Source organism: Catharus ustulatus, chromosome 9, assembly GCF_009819885.2.
Source record: "Catharus ustulatus isolate bCatUst1 chromosome 9, bCatUst1.pri.v2, whole genome shotgun sequence".
NCBI lineage: Eukaryota > Metazoa > Chordata > Aves > Passeriformes > Turdidae > Catharus > Catharus ustulatus.
Genome location: NC_046229.1, coordinates 6,917,030 through 6,934,716, shown reverse-complemented (window position 1 = coordinate 6,934,716; position 17,687 = coordinate 6,917,030). Strand labels below are relative to the sequence as shown.

Sequence of the window (17,687 nt, the reverse complement as noted above, 5' to 3'; positions counted from 1 at the left end):
CCTGTCAGTGTCGTAGCCGAGGTCACAGATGCATCAAGCAGCTTTCCTGTCACCTAATAACTACATTGTCACAGCTTTGAATCAAGATGTTCTGCCGGGTTTAGGAAGCAGCGTTCTTTATTGTTTCTCTCATCCAGCCGCGAGGGTTGCGGGGTGCGCGGACTCTGCCCCGCTGGCCCCGGGGCGAGCTCGGGGGAGCCGGGGGCGACCGCGGCCAAACGCTGCGGGGAGGGCGCGGGGAAAGCTCGGCTGTACCTGCAGGAGGGTCCGTGATCCCAAGAGAAATTCTGGGAATTGTTTAGAGCCTGTCGCGGACGCTGCTGGCAAGCGCGGGCTCCAGGGCACCTGAGCTGGGTGTCTGGCGGCGGCAGCGCTCCGGGCGGGCTGAGGCCACACGGAAACGCAGCTTAAGATGCAAAGCCACGGTGTCAGAGAAGTTGGGGTTTACATTTTACCCTGTTCCTGCTCCAGTTTATGTTGGCAGGGCTTGCCAGAAGGTTTTTATTGCCCGCTGACGTGAGCTTAACAATGTGAGCTCCCCACCACCGACTGGAGGGATGATAAATTAATTGCCCTCATACCTGCACTTTTTTTTTTTTCCCAGTTTGATGTTACAGACAGTTCTGTACTAAGTACGAGGTATGGTGCAATGCCAGGGACAGCCTATGCTAAATTACAAACAAATCCACCCACACATTACTAGAGAGTAACTATAATAAAGGCTGAAAAGCGAGTTTTAGCAATTGGATTAAAGCCAATTAATTCCTGGCACGAATTGAAGCTATAGGTACACTGTCAAGATTAGTTACACGGCGTTCATGTCTATTACAGTCATATTTAAAATAATGATATCTATATTAGATCAAGACAGGAAGGATTTGATCCAGAACATGAAGAAAAGGTGAAAAGCTGCACGTGCCCCACATCGCAGGAAGTTCACATTCAAGTCACAGCTAAAGTTTCTGTTTGCCTTCTCACAGCCTCTCTGAGCCATTCGAGGTGGGTTTTATCCTCCAACGAGTGAGAGACAAATTAGGGAGCCGATTATTTTACTCCTTATAATGCCTGCTGATAATATCTCCCTCCAGAAGTTGTTTGGTTTTTTGGTTTTTTTTCCTGCTGGTTCTGGAGCCGATTGGGAAAAATCTGTTTTAGGTGGAGAATCTTGATCACTCATGAGAGGAAATGATCAGGATTAACAAACTGCTTTCTGCCAAGAATTTTGACAGACCTGCATGGTAGAAGTTCGACAGCATTCTGTGGCCAGGCAGCTTTACTTGCAGGAGGCCTGCAGCACTCCAGCTACACTTTAATTATTTTTGCTATGTGGTGCAATTAACAGAAGATGGAAGCTTTATTCTAAACTGTAAACAAACAAAAAATAGTGTGAGACTATTGTAATATTTGCAGGTCTAATTCTGCAATGTTTAGTGGCAGGTAACACCACCAAAGCCTGTAGATTTTAGGCAATAATTAGTCACAAAAAAAATTTTAAGCCCTCTGAGTGAATAATTCAAGTTTTACATATAAATTCCGTCTATGCAGAAAAGCAACTGTATTTGAATAAACAGATGCTACTTGCATACATATATTTCTAGAGTTAACTTTGAGGGAAGTTATAATTTGTATTTTTGCTTTTAAAAATGGAAGAAATGAGGGGGAAAAAACCAGTATTGCTTCTGGATGAGAATTACCACAGTGAGGCCCTTAAAAATACACGTGTTTTTTTCTCTCCTTTAGTGGGAATGGGAGTGGAGGGTCAGTCGATAAATTGTACAAATTTGTTTTCCCTGCTTCGTATGCAGGCAGCTCACACTCGTCACCTTTTCAATATTCGCAAACAAGCTTGGGTGGGGGAATCAGTACTGCAAAATACAATTGCCAAGCAAAACGCAACCGAAGCTGAGAGGAAAGCCAGATACAGAAGTCTGGCTTGGTTCAGCCGCAGATTCAGTGCTGTAGAAGCGGCTCTGTTTGACGGCGGCGGCCCCGACTCAGGCCCGGCCACCTCGGGCCCCTGCCCGGCTCCCAGCGCAGCTTCCCCCGCAGGGCAGTGCGGAGCTGGAACCACCGCACGTTCCCTCCCTAGCGCACCTCCCCGGGCTGCCTCACGCCTGTTTACATTCAAAATCACTTTCCCGTGGCGTCCACGCAGAAAACAGACGTGCAGATCGCCCCTGCGAGCCATGGGTTACGTGTGCTTATCAGGGAGCCATGACATTGCTGCTTACCTCTCGGAGGGTTCACTTGGCAGAGTTCAGTCCTCCGAGGGTCCCTGAAACCTAAAGCAATCCAGCCATTAAAGCACTTTAAGACACTAAATACTGTTAGGCAGGGTGGCGGTGACATCCCCGTCCTGTACCATCCTCACTTCTTCTCCCTGGGAAGGAAAAGCGAAGTCCTCGCGTCTTCTTGGTGCCCGGGCGCGGTTCCCTTTCAAAATGGCACTTTCAAATGAATCAAGGACACCAGAAACGCGGGAAGCAGGGAGCGCTGCCGTGGACGGTCGCCTTCCACCGTTAAGACAACTTGACATTGACCCTTCATCCTTGACCTTGTCCTCAGGATGGGAGAGGAGCCCGCGCCGCCGCCGGGCTGGCCCCGAGCGCGGAGCCGCTGCCCGCGGGGTGCCGAGCGTGGGCGAAGGGGCAGCCCCAGAACCGGGGCCGGCTCCGCTCCCCCCGCGGGCAGGTGGAGAGCTCCGGGGAGAAGCTCCGGGCAGCGCCGTGGCAGAGGCCGCCCTCCCGCCTGCCGAGCTCCCCCGATCCCGCTCCTCCCGCCGGGGTGCGGCGGCTCCCGCTGCTACAACCTCCTTTCCCTTTCATATTCCCCCCCTTAGGCCTCAGCAGCGCTGCTCCTAAAAGCAGCCGGGCCGCGCTGGCTGCGGCGGGGCAGTGCCGTGCCCGGGCTGCGCGGCGAGGGGACGGCACCGGGCGCCGCGGAGCCGCGGCGGGGCCGGGCGAGGGGCGGGCGGGAGCCGCTGCAGGCCTTCCTGCCCGAACTCCACCGCGCCTCCTTAAATCTCTGCCGTTAAAATGTGGGCGGGTGTTTCAACTCAAAAAGCGCTCAAATTTTTTTTCTTTTCAAAAAAAGCTGATGAGGTTAAAAAAAAAAAAAAAAAAAAAAAAAAAAAAAAAGAAGGTGGGGGGGGAAAGGGAGAGAGAAACCGGCTTCGTGTCCTTAGGAAACAGAAGTAGCGATTGTTTGTGCTTAAAAAAGGGGGAGCGCAGAGCCGCGGGCGAAGGCGGCGGCCGCGGACCGGCAAGTGCAGCTTTATTTCGCGAAGTTGGAAGAGGAGGCGAGCTGGGCTGTCAGTGCGGCTGCGAGCGCGGCCGGGCCGGGGCAGCGGCGGCACCAGCGCAGCCTCTGCCCCCGCCAGGAGCGCGCCCCGCGGCCGCGGCGGGAGGAGGAGGAGCGCCCGTCCCGGGGAGCGCCCGGCGGAGCGCGGACAGCGGCGGCGGGACCCCGACGGAGGAGGAACCCCGGCGGACGGCGGTGGAGACGGCCCCGCCGCGGATCCTGCACGCCCTGAGTGCGGGCGGCGGTTCGGGCAGCCCCCCCGCGCCGCCCGCCGCCCTCCTGGATGCTCCGGAGCCGCCGCCGCCGGGGGCGGCCGCCAGCCGGGATCGCGCCCGCCCGCTGCGCGGAGGCTGCGCGGGGCCGCGGGAGTGAAGCTGCTGCTGCTGCTGCTGCTGCTGCGGGGAGCGAGAGCGCCGAGGGAGCGAGCTGGGCTCCGGCACAGCCGCCGCCGCCGCGCCCGGCCCTCCGCGGGCGCGGCTCGTCCTTCCCTTCCCTGCTGGGCCCGGACTAAGGCGGCGGAGTGGGATGAAGGGGGGATCCCGAGCGGGAGTTGGATGCACACTGCTACAGGAGACCTTTCCTCGGAGCTGCTGCTGCTGCTAAGTTTCAGAAACCGACTGTGAACAGGGTGGGTTGTCTTCTTCTTCCAAGATCTCAGGTCTGAGTGAGTCTCCGGTGTACGTGTATATATGTTACCTATAACATATACAATATATTGCATAGCTGTTAATCTATTCCCCCCCCCGCGAAAGTGGCCAAAGTCTTTTATAATAAGAGTTACTCTATATGTGGAAGCAAAGAAATCTTCCTTCAAGTGGAGCTGCAGTTTTGATGAACAATCACGTGTGAGTTAGGGGCGGGCTCTTGGCAAGGAGGTTTTTTACGAGTATTTACTACAAGGTCTTACTCCAGAAGATTAACCATCCCAATCCTTCTGTCACTCTCCGATGCCATGCCTGGTTAAAAAAAAAAAAAAAAAAAAAAAAAATCTCATCTTTTTTCCGATCGTCAGTCACCCTAAAGAATGGCCGAGCCTTCTGGGAACGAGCTGGCGTCCGCGGCTGCCAAGGGGGACCTAGTGCAACTTACTAATTTGTTGCAAAAGAATGTAAACGTCAATGCACAAAATGGATTTGGGAGGACTGCGCTGCAGGTTGGTATCCAGAGAGGGAGAAAATATTTCATCACTGGTACCTACGTGACCCGGGTTTCCAAAAAAGACAACGTTTTAAGCAGGCTGGTGGATGAAATTCGAGTGGTTTTTCAAACTCGTTGGATGCCATATTTTAACTTTAGTGGCTCCAACTCCCTAAAATGACGTACTTGAAATAAAAATGGTCAAAACCATTCTTTCAATCGGGGATCACCCTCAATGTCAAACGGGCTACGAGTTTGCTAATATTTTTTAGCTTCGTGGGGAGGAGGCAAGGAATGAGAGAGCTGAGATGGAAAGAAATCAGCTTAGGTGAGCAGGATTTCACAGCAGGTCTGTAAACACAAATGTTCTGTTCTCTGAAGCTTAGGATTTATACCTTTTTTCCTTCCTTTTTTTTTTTCCTGCAATGTGCTTTTAAAGCGTGGCTCGTCTGGGTTCTGGGGTCTGCTGTGGATGGTACTTTTCCTTTACACTCTGTTTGTGGGAATGACCTTTCTCATTGGGAAGCATGCTGCTCAGAACCGAGGACCTCCGATGTACATTAAGAGCTAGCCCTGCGAGCCAGGGTTCCAGCTGAATCACTTGCTTTTTCATTCATATTTAAGACTTTAAAATTTGCTTTTTCCAGATCGGCTAGCAGGGCACTGCTTCCAGTTATTTCCTTTCTGATCGTATAGGGTGCTGTGTCCTAATTTTTAACTGTGTAGTTGTGCAGGCAGGAGTTGGAACTTGTCCAAATTCTAACTATTGGACATGATGAAAGATTTTGCTTTTAATATTATCAGATAATGATGACAAAAAGGCTAGAATACCTACCAAATAGTGAAAGATGTGATTTATAAATCCAGAGGGAAAATAAGTGTGGTTATTTATACTTGTTATAAGTAATGCAACGTGGAAGTGGGGCTATAGGTTTTTCTCGTTTCACATATTAGTAAAATCGTTTTTTAACCCCTCTTCCCCCTTCCCCCAAAACCGTGGTAATAATTTCTGAAAGTGGATTTTTAAACAGCATAGAACCTGTGAATATAGTCGAGATATTTACAGCTTTTTGGCTTAACATCAAAATGTTAGAGCTGGAAAATAAGCACCTCTTGCTGATAATTCAGGAATGACCCTTTTTTGATAATTTCGCTGAAGCTGGAGATCTGTGAGCTCCTCGCTGTCCTGTTAGTACCTAAATAGGGCATCGCATGGCAGTGCAGGCACTTGCAGCAACTTTTAAGAGAGTGAAAGGGTTTAAATTAAAAACTTAGACAAGCTAAATTCTTTAAGAAAGCAGAAAATATTTTGCTAGTTGATTTATCTTCGGGACAAGGGCTGAAAATCGATTTGTCCTACAGAAATGCTGGATTTTTTTTTTTCTAAAAGCAGCTAACTGTCCATATTCTGAATTAAGGTGTATTTTACCCAGTGACATAGCATCCAGCTGTATTAAACATGCACCCATGCCCTAACGATACTTCTTAGGGGTACCTAATAACAACTGAGCTAATGAACCACAACAAAAATCAAAACAGGAGAATCTGTCGACTGATTTTCAATATGTATCATCCTGAAATGTGCTGTGGCTGCCTGGCCACGCTCGAAAGACTTCTCTGTCAGTGCACTCTGCAAGACTGAGATAATCTCTCTGTAATCTCTCTCTCAATTACAACGGAGAGAATGCTCCTATATTACTGTCAATGAATTTATATTTTTCCTCTGCATTTATGTTTAATTAAACAACTACTCGGCTTGTCTTGCTCTGTCCTTTTTATTTCTGGTGAAGTGTACCTATGCAGGCCTCAAATACATCTCCTGCCCTTATGCTCTTTGTCAGACTTCTTCAATTAATGCTTTCTCCTTCTTCACCTCCCTCCCCCCAAAGATAACTTTGTAAAACATAGGGGGCATTTGCTGTTCATTGTAGCCCACGGCCAAAAAGCATCACCTTTTATAGGATTTTCTCCACCTCGCATCCTTAACTGAAGCCTTCAGTCCCCTGGCCTGAACACTGAAAACTCCCTCTTAACCCAAATATATGTTTTGAATTCACAAATAATACAGCCTGGGCTCTCAAAAAGAGATCAAAACATTCGGGTTTTATTAAACAAAGAGAGATCACAATGATCTTGTTTTCTTTTACATCGCTTCCATCTCTTGTCAGAAGTGAAAGAAGGGGCTGAAAGTCGGGAGCTGGAAGCCTTGGGGCACAGAGAGATCTCTTTCCCTGAATCCCAGCCTGTCTTATCTGCACTTTTTCTCCTGTCTGTGGTTATAACGTGCTGGGCTGCTTTACACTTCAAACGCTGTACATAAATATATTTGTTTTAGCTTGCTTTTCTTAAAAAAACTTAGTATTTATTTTTTGTCAGGAGAGATTTTCAGCAAACCCCTGTAGAAATTATACCTTATGCTAAATCTAATGCATTGTAATGCTCGTTTATGCTGATTTTTTTTTATTTACCAAGATTTTCAAATCAATGTGTGAATCTCTCTCTAAAGAAACAGAAAATAGTTGTTTTTTAAAAAAAATTTATACTTACAAAGACACTAGTTACAAGGACAGGAAAATACTGCCTATAGGCTAGCGATTACACAATATACATTACAGTGTTCATTTTTGGAAAGTGTGCAAACAAAAAATGAGGAATTACAAGGAAATCGGTACAAGCAGTTAAGTTACAAATAAGAGAGATTTGTGTTCTAATTATGATAGTTTTATGGTGCAATTGAGAAAATTGAAAGAAGCTTTTTCCTTTTTTTTTTTTTTTTCCCTGAGAGAAACAGTCAGAAAATCCAATTATTGTTGTTGTTGTATTTTTTTTAAGGGATGTTTTAACGACAGAACACAGCCACAGTTTACTTATAGAGAGGTTATGAAAGTATAATATAATATACTGATTTTAGAGGAGAACTTCTATAACTTTGAAACATTCCTTTTGACTTTTCCTTTTTGGGTGACCTAATGAAACACAAATATTGGGGAGAAGAATTTCTTTTAGCATTTATGTTTCTCAACAGATAGAGCTATGGTACAGTCCAAATATTTGTTTTATGATAATGCAGAGACAATGTAAACACCTGAAAGCTTGTAGAAACACATTCTACATTTGCTGTTGCTGAGGTAAAAGATCTGCTCCTCAGAGACCCTATAGCTGCTACTTAACAAGATTAAACAGTAATGCAGAGGTGTCTCAATACTTAGGCAAATAAAACTGAACTATACTTAATTTTTATATGTTAAAAAGCTGAGGTGACCCTCGTTAGGGGAAAAAAAAAAAAAAGTTGTTCTATCTCATTCTATGCTATTTCAGGCATCAATCTCTCCGAGGCAGAAAGCTATGACCACCGATGTGATAACATCTTTCACAATTTCACCGAGTTCAGTAACAAATACATTAAAAACTAGATGTTCTGGTGTGTCATTAATTTCACAGCGAGTCTCCTCCGTCTGCTGTAAATGAGAATTGGACTCTGACAAAAGCCAGGGATGAGAAGTGAGGACGGGAGGCAGTGCTGGAGCAAACCCCCACCCGCGGTATCCAATTCTCCTCTCTGTTTCACAGGTGATGAAACTCGGCAACCCCGAAATCGCCCGGCGGCTGCTCAGTAACGGGGCCAACCCCAACCTGAGAGACAGTACCGGCTTCGCTGTCATCCACGACGTAGCCAGGGAGGGCTTTCTGGACACTTTGCAGACTCTGCTGGAGTTCAAAGCCGATGTTAACATTGAGGACAACGACGGCAACCTGCCCTTGCACTTGGCGGCCCAGGAGGGGCACGTGCGGGTGGTGGAGCTGCTGCTGGCGCGCTCCGAGTGCAAGGTGGGCCACCAGAACAAGCGGGGGGCCACCGCCTGCGACCTGGCCAGGCTCTACCGGAGGGCGGCCGTGGTGGAGCTCCTGGAGGCCAGCAGCTCCTTCCCCCCCATGGACTGAACCCCGCTAGGACGGGCTCTCCTTTGGACCTGAGGGTGTGCAAATTTATTGGGGTGTTCTCCTCCTTTTTAACAACATTTGTTGCCACATTACATTTTTCTTTTTTTTTTTTTCCTTCTGAACCGCTGGTAGTGTAAGTCTTGAGAAATTCCAGAGGTGGGTTTTTAGGTAACAGAAATGTTTTAAATCCATGCTCCCAGCAGTTTCCTATACCTTTCACTTTACACAGTATTCCCAGGCTCATCCGTGTGTATGTTGGTTGCTCATATCTAGTTTTCCAGTATCAACTTTTTAAAATCTATTTTAGGTCATTCATATCAAGTCATTAATACAAGAGCTACTATTCACATGTTTAATATTGCTGGACTTTTAAGAAAAGAAAATAGTTTACTGTGATTTCTCCCCACTCTCAATGCACCCCTCCCTTCTCCTCACTCCCCCCACCCCTTTCGGTCAGGCTCAGGAGTCTGAGTCTGTTTAAGATAAAAACATCCTTTTAATAAGGGGTCACCTCAGCCCCTGCACAGGCAGAGCTGGAAGTCAAAGGCTGTGTGGCCTGAGGACAGTGGATGGCGCTTAGATGCTTTAGGCAGTAACTATTTTGTCACTAACAAAAGCTTGTAGAACTAGGTCACTTACTTTCTAAATGTAGATGACACTTTTCCTCTTTGTGTATTTAAACTTTCACCAATCTGGTTTTGAATTTAGTTACCAGAAACAGTATAAATGGCGTTTCTTCGATTGCCAGAGGTTTTAAACAGCTCAGTTTAGTAGTTCGTGTTTACTGTGCACTGCAGAAGACTTTTTTTTCTAGTTTCAAAACAAGCAGCAGAGAACCATTGTCAAAGGCAAGAGGACATGAAAGCTGCAATACAAGACTTCTGGTCGCTTCATCTGCTGATTGCAGTTTAGATGTTCTCTAAGTAATATTTGTTTTCCACCAACTATTCTGTTTAGTCTGGAAATAAACTACTTTAATGACAGCATCTCACAAAACAAGAATATTTGAATACAGTGTAATTTAGGAAGCAGCACTTTTGATATTTGTGAAGTTTTTGCTTGCACCTAAAACACAATTTAACCATTGGAAATTTTCTGTTGCAACACAGTTGGGAGTATTCACCAGACTGAAACTCATTTGCCTCTCCAGCCTCAACAGGAGCTAACGATGCTCAGCACCGTGTCGGGAAGAGTCTATCATGAAACTTTTAACCTTTGTACAGGACCTACTCGTTGGGCAGATGGGCAGTTTAAAGTGCTTCATTTTCAATAGTCTAAATTTCAGTCGTGGAAAATAGAAGGTTTTAAATCAATGCAAAATGAATACTACTTTAAATAGCGCTTAAAAGAGGAGAGGGAATACATTAGTTTAGTTTTTAACTTTTTTGTAAATTAGCCCCACGAAATCAGTTACTACATTTTCAAGTAAAAAATAATTTGCTGAAACTGTCTGTCACATTTACTATAAGCTCTGTCATACTGCTGTGTTCTGATTAAAAACCTCTGTGAAATATGAAAATTTGTGCGCATGATCATTAATCGGAGCAGCACAGCACATAGGAAGCATTATTGAGGAAAAAAACCTCAAAATTCCCGACAGAAAGAGCACTAAACCACCTAAAATATTAAACTGAGCAAGGTGATCCACAGGTCCCCGAGATTAAGTGACCCAAATCGCTCTGTATTCCTCTCCATCTTCCTTTCCTCATGTCCTGGAGGATGCTCCAAACCTTTTCCTTCTCTATTCCTCTCATAAAGAGGAATTCTGTGCTACACCAGAAGGTAATATCCAGCTTTCTCACATTTGTTTGGTTTTTTCACCTGTGCTACTAAAATAATTAATTCCAAACCCATTTGGAGCTTCATCAGCATTTAATTCACGCTAAGGTGAAGTTTAAGCAGTGGCTTAATAGAACAACTTCTCTTCCGAGAAAAATGCCCCGCCTTGTCAGAAGTAGCGGCTTTTATTGCGTGCCAGGAGTTCAGGGTTAAAGCCAGGACTAATCACCCCCCGGCCATGCCCAAAGCCTCGGCGGCTGAGTCACGGGCGATGGTCTGGTTTAAAGATGCTTTTTATCTGATTTCGCTGCTGCGTTTTCTCTGTGAGCCCTTCACCTTATCGGAAACAAGGTGATCAATTTAAATTCCTAGTTAGACACTTGAAAAGCAATAATTGCTCTCTATTATCCCAGGAAGTTAATAGTTACTACAAAGAGCCTCTAGGAAACCAAAGAAATCAGTCAGCTGGGGGGTTGCACGCACCTTACAGGGTTTGTCAATGACAAAAGGTGCCTGGTTGCTGGGAAATGGCTTTCCTCCAGAAGACTTTATATTTACTGAGCGAGGAGAAAATAATATAAAGCAAGTCTCATCAATAGAGAATCTTGACACCTAAAAAGGATTGTAATATCGCATGTGGTTTCAGAAATTGCTTTGGCACTTTTCCCCCATTATTTTGGCAACATCAAAAAGTCCAGTTTCAAAAATTCGCATGTTCCTGAAAATGTCGACAACCATATTTACCCGGAGATGCAAAAGTGCAGCGTGTGAGATGGAATTAAAGATTTTTGAGAGCTTTTATTGAGACATAAACCAACTGCCAAGTAACTCTCCAGGCAGGAGCTGAGATCGCCCTGCAGCAGCCCAGGAATCGGCAGCAAACAGTGCAGCATCGAGATGAGAGGTATAAATAGAAACAAATACAGCAAGCACAGAAAAATGTGAAGAAATAGAGCATAAAATGTAGCTGTAGCAGGATTCACAGTGACCAGGCTGTGTGAGGACACAACTGTGGGGCAACAGCCCTCTCCCCTATTTCAGTTACACGGATGAGCAAAGCTCTTACACTTGACCTTTGTTTCTAAATTATCCTCGGAACAACGGCGGGGGCTGCTCAACTCCTTTTGGAAAGGGGCAGATCCTAAAGGGATCCTACAGGGCACGAAGAGAGTTTCATCTGTGGCAGCAGCACCGTGAGAGGGTGAAATAGCCGATCTGTGGGTGCTGGGGAGAGAGGGGCAGGGGTGCGGGGCTAACCCTGGCACTGCCCTGCCCTTAGCCGGGGGAGAGGGAATGAGAAGGTATTTGAAGGTGAATTCTGCTCTGTCTCCAGTGCAATAAGCCACTGCACACTTAAGTACAGGAAAATACTTTCTTTCCAGCCTACAGTGTGGGGAGAGGAATGGAATCAATGTTTTTTCCATGGTGGGGTAAGATACTAACTCCCTAGGAAATGCCATCGCATTGTTCGCATGAAGAAAGAGTTAACACGATAGAAAGCTACCACTTTCCATCTTCTAAAAGAAAGAAAAGAGTTTATTCCACAAGTGTACCTGAGAATTCACTGGGCAGCCAGAACCAGCCAGACATTATTATGTCCCGACTAAAGTGCTGAAATTCCCTCGAAAAAGCGAGGAGAGGAAAACTTTTCCATTTATCCGTGGGGACTGTTATCCTGTGCACGGCGGCGGGGGGGTGGGGAAGAAAAAAAAAAAAAAAAGAAACGGAGAAAGAAGGACAGGGAGAGAAAGAAAGATTTCTCACCGGCTCTCAGCACAGCCTGCCCCACCACACAGGCACTCAAAATGTCGGTGCTCCCGGAGGGCTCAGCCGGGGTCCCCGGGGAGGAGGGAGGGTCGCGCCGGCCGAGGTGCGGGCAGGTCGGGCGGCCCCCGGGGAGCGCCGGGGCGCGGGGCCGCGGGGCGGGGGGGCCGCGCCCGGCTCCAAAACCGTTACTTTGGCTCCTGCGGCTCCGCTCCCCTTGCTCTTCCTGTCCAAATAATTTTAAATTTACGCGCCTTAAATAACAGTCTGATTTTATTTATTTAGTTTCCTCCGCGGGCTCCGCCGCCGCTTCGCTGCGCCCCGGCCCCCGCCGACAGGCCCGGGGCGGCCGCGGGCCGGGCAGCGCCGAGCGGCCCCGGGGCTCGGGCACCCCGGCCGCCCCCGCCGCCGCCGCGCCTTGCACTGCGCCCCTTTTTTTTTTTTTTTTTTTTTTTTTCCTTCCCTCTATCCTCTCCTTCCTTTTTATTTTTTTTTCTTTCCTTTTCTCTTTTTCCCTCCCTTTCCTTCCTCGCAGCCGGGACTGGAGTTCTCTCAGCGAAACTCCGGTGTTTTCGCATCCGCAGTGAGTACAGAGAAGGGACCCACGTCTTGCCGGGGGGATGTTTCTAACACATCTTTGCGGCCGCTGCCGGGCGGCGGCGGCGCCGGGGCTCCCGCTGCTGCGCCGGGCTCTCCTCCTCCAGCCCCGCGTCCAGGGATGCAGAAGCATCTTCTCCCACCTCAGCTCACGTAGAAGGCAAAACCAAGCAGGTTTTTCTCCAGGTTTCCTTTAAAAAATGGTTAGCAAGGTGTATCTCCCAGCCGGAGCTTTTCATGACCTGGTGTTACATTTGAAAATGAGACAGGCGAGAGAGGGGGGAGGAAAAATCCACGCTTCTTGGCTTCTGTGTCACAGAGGCGAGAAAATTATCTTCGGATGTAAAGTACATGGCACATTTCTGAGAGCCAGATGCGCCAAGCCTGGCTCTGCAGCCCTAATCTACAGAGCCTCACTCAGAAAAAAATAATAATTCACTTCTGCCATGGCTCTGAGTGCTAAAATGGCTTCTGCGTTTTGAAGAAGCACTAAGTACAAATCACCAGGGACATTTTACAGTGCCAAAGGTTTCTGCTTGTCATTTTGTACTTTTTCCCTGTTTGAATTACCTTTCAGCACAGTATTGTAATTGTGTGAAGTTCAGCTTAAGGATCTACGAGAAAGAAAACTCTCCTATGTTGGATACTTCAGAATAACCTTGACCTTTGATTAGTGCTTATCCTACAAGATAAGTCATGCAGGGAAAGCAGGGAATTGGGCAAGGCACCTGCAAAAGCACAAATGAAATGGCTCTATTTTTAAACTAGTGTTAAAATGGCTTCTGAATCTGGCAAAACAAGGGGCACTCAGGGACTAAAAGACAAAATCTAGAGCTCGTGGCAAATTTCAGTTTGATGCACACAGGACCCCGAGCCAATTTCCTCATCCCCAGATAGATTTTGTGCCGTTGGTGCAACCAGAATCAAACTGTCAGAAAGGGTAAATTCCCTCTGAAAGAAACTGAATCAGCTAAAAGTATAATCAGCTTTTCAGGGAAGTAGAAGACCACTGAACCATATTTCCAGTTGCATTTCTTTGTTCCTCTGTAACTGTTTTCTGATATTTGTAGCAGTAATTATAAGGGCCACTAGCATTTATGAATCTTTTAAATTAAAGAAGCCTAATTCTGGGTAGGAAGCTTGAAACATTTTCTTCACAGTGCAGCCACTAAAAGGTTAAAGTCGATTCACAGCTCCTGTGAAAGTTTTCCTTCAGCAGATAGTGCCTATCAAGATGGTCTTTCTTTCTCCTGTTACACCCTGAGAGCAGGAAACGGGGCAGCATTTATATTGCAACACAGCCCTCTTCACTCCTCAATATTAAGATTATTACCAGCATAATGATATTTTAATGAACACTTTTACACACGGAGCTAATGAACATTTAAAGGAAAAGATACACAGCATAAACCACAATAAAATGTGATGCTTTGTAGGAACACTGAGTATTCAAAAGCTTTTCAGGGTTTGACCTTAATGAAACACAAGAGCAATCCTGGGTACAGATCCCATTTATATGCAGAGTATATTGCAGGCCGGAATGAGGGCTTCTGCTAAAGTTAATTGTAATTTTCTGGTGAGGGACGATCGCATGTTCAGGCCTGAAGTTATTAACATCTATTCTGATGGAAATAGGGATGTTGGGATACACTGCACTGTCAAATCAAAAAGAGTACTTTCTGCTTCAGATATGTTACCCTAGAGGTGATGTACCACCATTTGAAAATCTGCACTTCCAAATCAGGCATGCCAGGATGAGACTGAATTGATCAGTCAGGAACTTTTGCTTGCATCTAGTAATGCTGGAGAACAGGCAGAGGAGATTTTCAGTCCTCACTAGCTGGAAATTACACAGGCCCGGAAACCAAGCTGTTAATTGTAAATGCTTCCTACAGAATGGACTTTTAGAAAATTTCTGAAAGGAGAAGTACAGTCTGCTAGAAAAAGCAGTTTTGTTCTCTGTACATAACATAGTCCTTGAGGGTGTGACTGTAGGTACACAAACAAAGCTGTATTTAATCTCTCTAAGAGAATTTTATAGAGAACATCTGTTAAAGAGAGAAGTGTATTTGTTTCACAAGAATAACATTTAGTAATATCACCTCCTTGCACCAACATATATGTTTTAAAATAGTGTGACAGGCTGTGGATTTTTCAGATGTAATTTGGTTTAGCGCCTGTAAAATAAAGGCTGCAGACAAAGAGCTGTGCTACACTTTGATACAGTCACAGCATTCACAGTCCAGCACTGTATGCATGTAATGCAGAGAACAACAATTTCCTTCTTGTACGAGCATTTTAATTTATGGAAACATATTGTTTTGTGTAAAGAAGGTAGTAGATAATTAACAGTATTCATTTAATCTAATTATAGGCCTCTGAGGCAAAAAGCTGACACTTTTCATTGTGGTATATTCAGGGAAGTTAATTGAAACAACATTGCAGCCACAAGGCATAACATGCCCATCGCATATTTGATACTAATTCTTTTCTCAAAAACGGGACCAATCTGATGCTCGCTACAGATAAGAATTACAGTTACTCACTCGAGTAGGAAAGTCTAGGGAACCTCATTATGCAATGCTGCAGTGCACTGCAATATCTCTGCAATTCCAGAGCTAACCACAGACAACTTAATTTGCCAAATTGTGAGATGATTTTGTAATGCACACAAGTATCTACTACAAATTAAGAAAAGATTGAACACGTTTTTAGCTGGGACGTAGGTCAGAATTTGAACAGAGATCTGCCTCAGGAAGCAATAGGTCAATGTACCAACTTTTAGCTCTGTTTAATCTTTAGGAGGAACCAAGCAATAACAGCAACCTTATCCCTAGGAGCTGTTATTAGAAGTGTAGTTTGTGGATTTAAGCTATCAGTATGACAAACAGATAAACAGACAGCAAATCAACACTTGCAGATCCCAAGCATATATAAAAAAATATGTCAGACCATGTGCAGAGTAATTTTTTCTATCACCTGATACACACCAACAACTCAGTCTTCTGACAGCAGTGCTGCTTTCATTCTCAAAAGGAAAGTAAAGCTCAGTTCTGCAAAGCTTGCCTTCAGCTTGGAGAAAATGTGATAGAACGAACACACTGTTTGTGGGGAAGCATTTGCCATTCGTATTAAAAAAAAAAAGGAATTTCTTTAACATAAATGGCAAATGCTTGCAAGGGGAATCACCATGGTAGGGGAAAATTTCAATGTTTCCCCCTGTTTTGCCACCAGTGGAGTAGAACTGGTGTCTCTGCAATTCCAGCAGTACCATGGGGCAGAACACATCCAACTCCCCTCCGTGACTGCTGCTCAGTGACCTTCATCTCTGCTTTGTCCATGGGCAGCACCCAAGCCCTTCCCCACTCTCTGCTCCTGGATCTCCAGGCAGTGCTCCTGGCTGGTGGGAGGAAAAATTGCCAAGGCAGTGCTGCTGACCCCTGTGATGAATTACACACAATGTAATGGGGATGGTGCAAGCTCTTAGAGGACAAACACCCACAGTGAAAGGCCATCAAGCTGAATGTGGGGCCTTGCTTTGCTCTGCCAGTGAGAGACACTGCTGTCTACCTATCATTCCAAAATTACTTGCAGCATTTTCAAATATATTTTGCAGAAATATTTTTTTACTGTGGTTAAAAAAAGTTGTATATTGTACTTTAGACACTTGAATGTTTGTTAACAAAATCAGAGAGAGGAAGCCTGAAAAATAAACAGATAATGACATGCGGTCACCTTAACTCCAGGGCTCTGGCTCCAGAGATCCAGAATACGCGATAAAGATCTCTAACAAGAAAAGAAAATGTGGCTATAGATGTTAGTCATACCTGATTCCTGTTTCTATACCATTACAGATGAATCACAATTTGCATTTATGTCTGACTCAGAAGATCAGCCTATTCTCAGAGTTCACTCTATACTCACACCCCTTCTTTCCCTTGATGCTCTTTCTTCTGCCTGGCTCCTGCCTCCTCTTCCTCCTCTGTGTTGTTTTAAGGTAACTCCCAGCTCTTCCACACCGTTTATCCATTTCTCCATCCCCTGGTTCCTGCCTTCTTACACACTTCACACTCTATTTTCATCTCCTAGTTTCTCTTGCTTCAGCTGTACATCTACCCTCTTATTTTTTCTTAATTATTTCCTCTGGCATCTTATCTTTATCTCCATGATGCTTATTAATCTCCTTACCCAATAGATCATACTTTTTCCTACGGCATAGCAGAATCTCTTTATGTAAATATGTATAATCTTTTTTTTTTTTTCCTAATCATGTAGAGCTGCTTCCACAACTGATTTTTGTCCTAGGAAAATTATTATTGGTCAGCAGCAGTTGACTCCTTGGATTTCACTGTCTTCATCTTCTCCTTCCTCTCGCTTTCTGCTCCCCGGTTGCAGGCCTTATCCCAAACTCTTTTATCTTTGTGATCCATCCTCCTTTTCTCAGCAGCAGGAGAAAGGGAGGTGGTGCACACAGGAGAGGCACCCAGATCTCACAGGAAGGGAGGAGCACTCGTAGTCCCCACTGCTTTGGGCACAGACTGTACCCGGCCGCTCCACAAAAGCCCCCGAACGCTCCATCAGCTCAGGCTGGCCTTTGGAAAATTCAGCAAAATTACAAAAGTGAATGATTCTTAACCAATCACATGCCAACTGAGATTTTTTTGTTTTGGGGTTTGTTTTTTTTTTTGAGTCTTCTAATTTTTTTTACATTTGGATGCACATCTGTGAAACCACAGCAGTGGTGCTGCCAAATTCCAAGTTGCTGCTTCAAAGGTGCATGCATGGATGAAAGTAGAGCAGTGATGGTGTTCCATTTCAAATTCCTTCTGTAATGGGGATACCAACACTTCTGAATGAAGCAACCAGATTATTATTTTTAAATATGGGCAAAATATTTTTTTAACCTTGTTCTTGAAAATTACTACAGTGGTTTAGCTGGCAACTGCCAAAAATTAAACCTGAGGCAGATGCTTGGCTTGGAAAATACCAGCCTAAACAGTGACAAGCAACTGAAAACAAGTTGTTATTATGAAGCACTGGACAACATTAAACAGAGCAGTGGAAGACTTTTAACTGACTTGCAATGAATTTCTTAATAAAAACTTTGTTGAAATAAGTAGAATTCAGTCAGATTTTACCTTTTTGGGTAAAGATATTTCCTCTGAAAA

At 45.3% G+C, this 17,687-nt stretch overlaps 1 protein-coding gene across 1 annotated transcript; it reads left to right on the top strand.

Moving 5' to 3' along the window:
• Nucleotides 1–3,718: 3,718 nt before the first annotated feature.
• Nucleotides 3,719–9,892, top strand: CDKN2C (cyclin dependent kinase inhibitor 2C). Its single transcript, XM_033068045.2, has 3 exons — nt 3,719–3,928; nt 4,313–4,453; nt 8,008–9,892. Exons 2-3 carry the CDS (start codon nt 4,325–4,327, stop codon nt 8,377–8,379), a joined length of 501 nt encoding a protein of 166 aa, XP_032923936.1. The 5' UTR covers nt 3,719–3,928; nt 4,313–4,324; the 3' UTR covers nt 8,380–9,892.
• The last annotated feature ends 7,795 nt before the right edge of the window (nt 9,893–17,687 follow it).

Excerpts from the sequence above, each read along its gene's own strand:
- CDKN2C (XM_033068045.2), top strand. The coding sequence starts at position 4,325 with ATGGCCGAGCCTTCTGGGAACGAGCTGGCGTCCGCGGCTGCCAAGGGG. Across the intron at positions 4,454-8,007 it reads TTGGGAGGACTGCGCTGCAG|GTGATGAAACTCGGCAACCC; the intron begins GTTGGTATCCAG and ends TCTGTTTCACAG.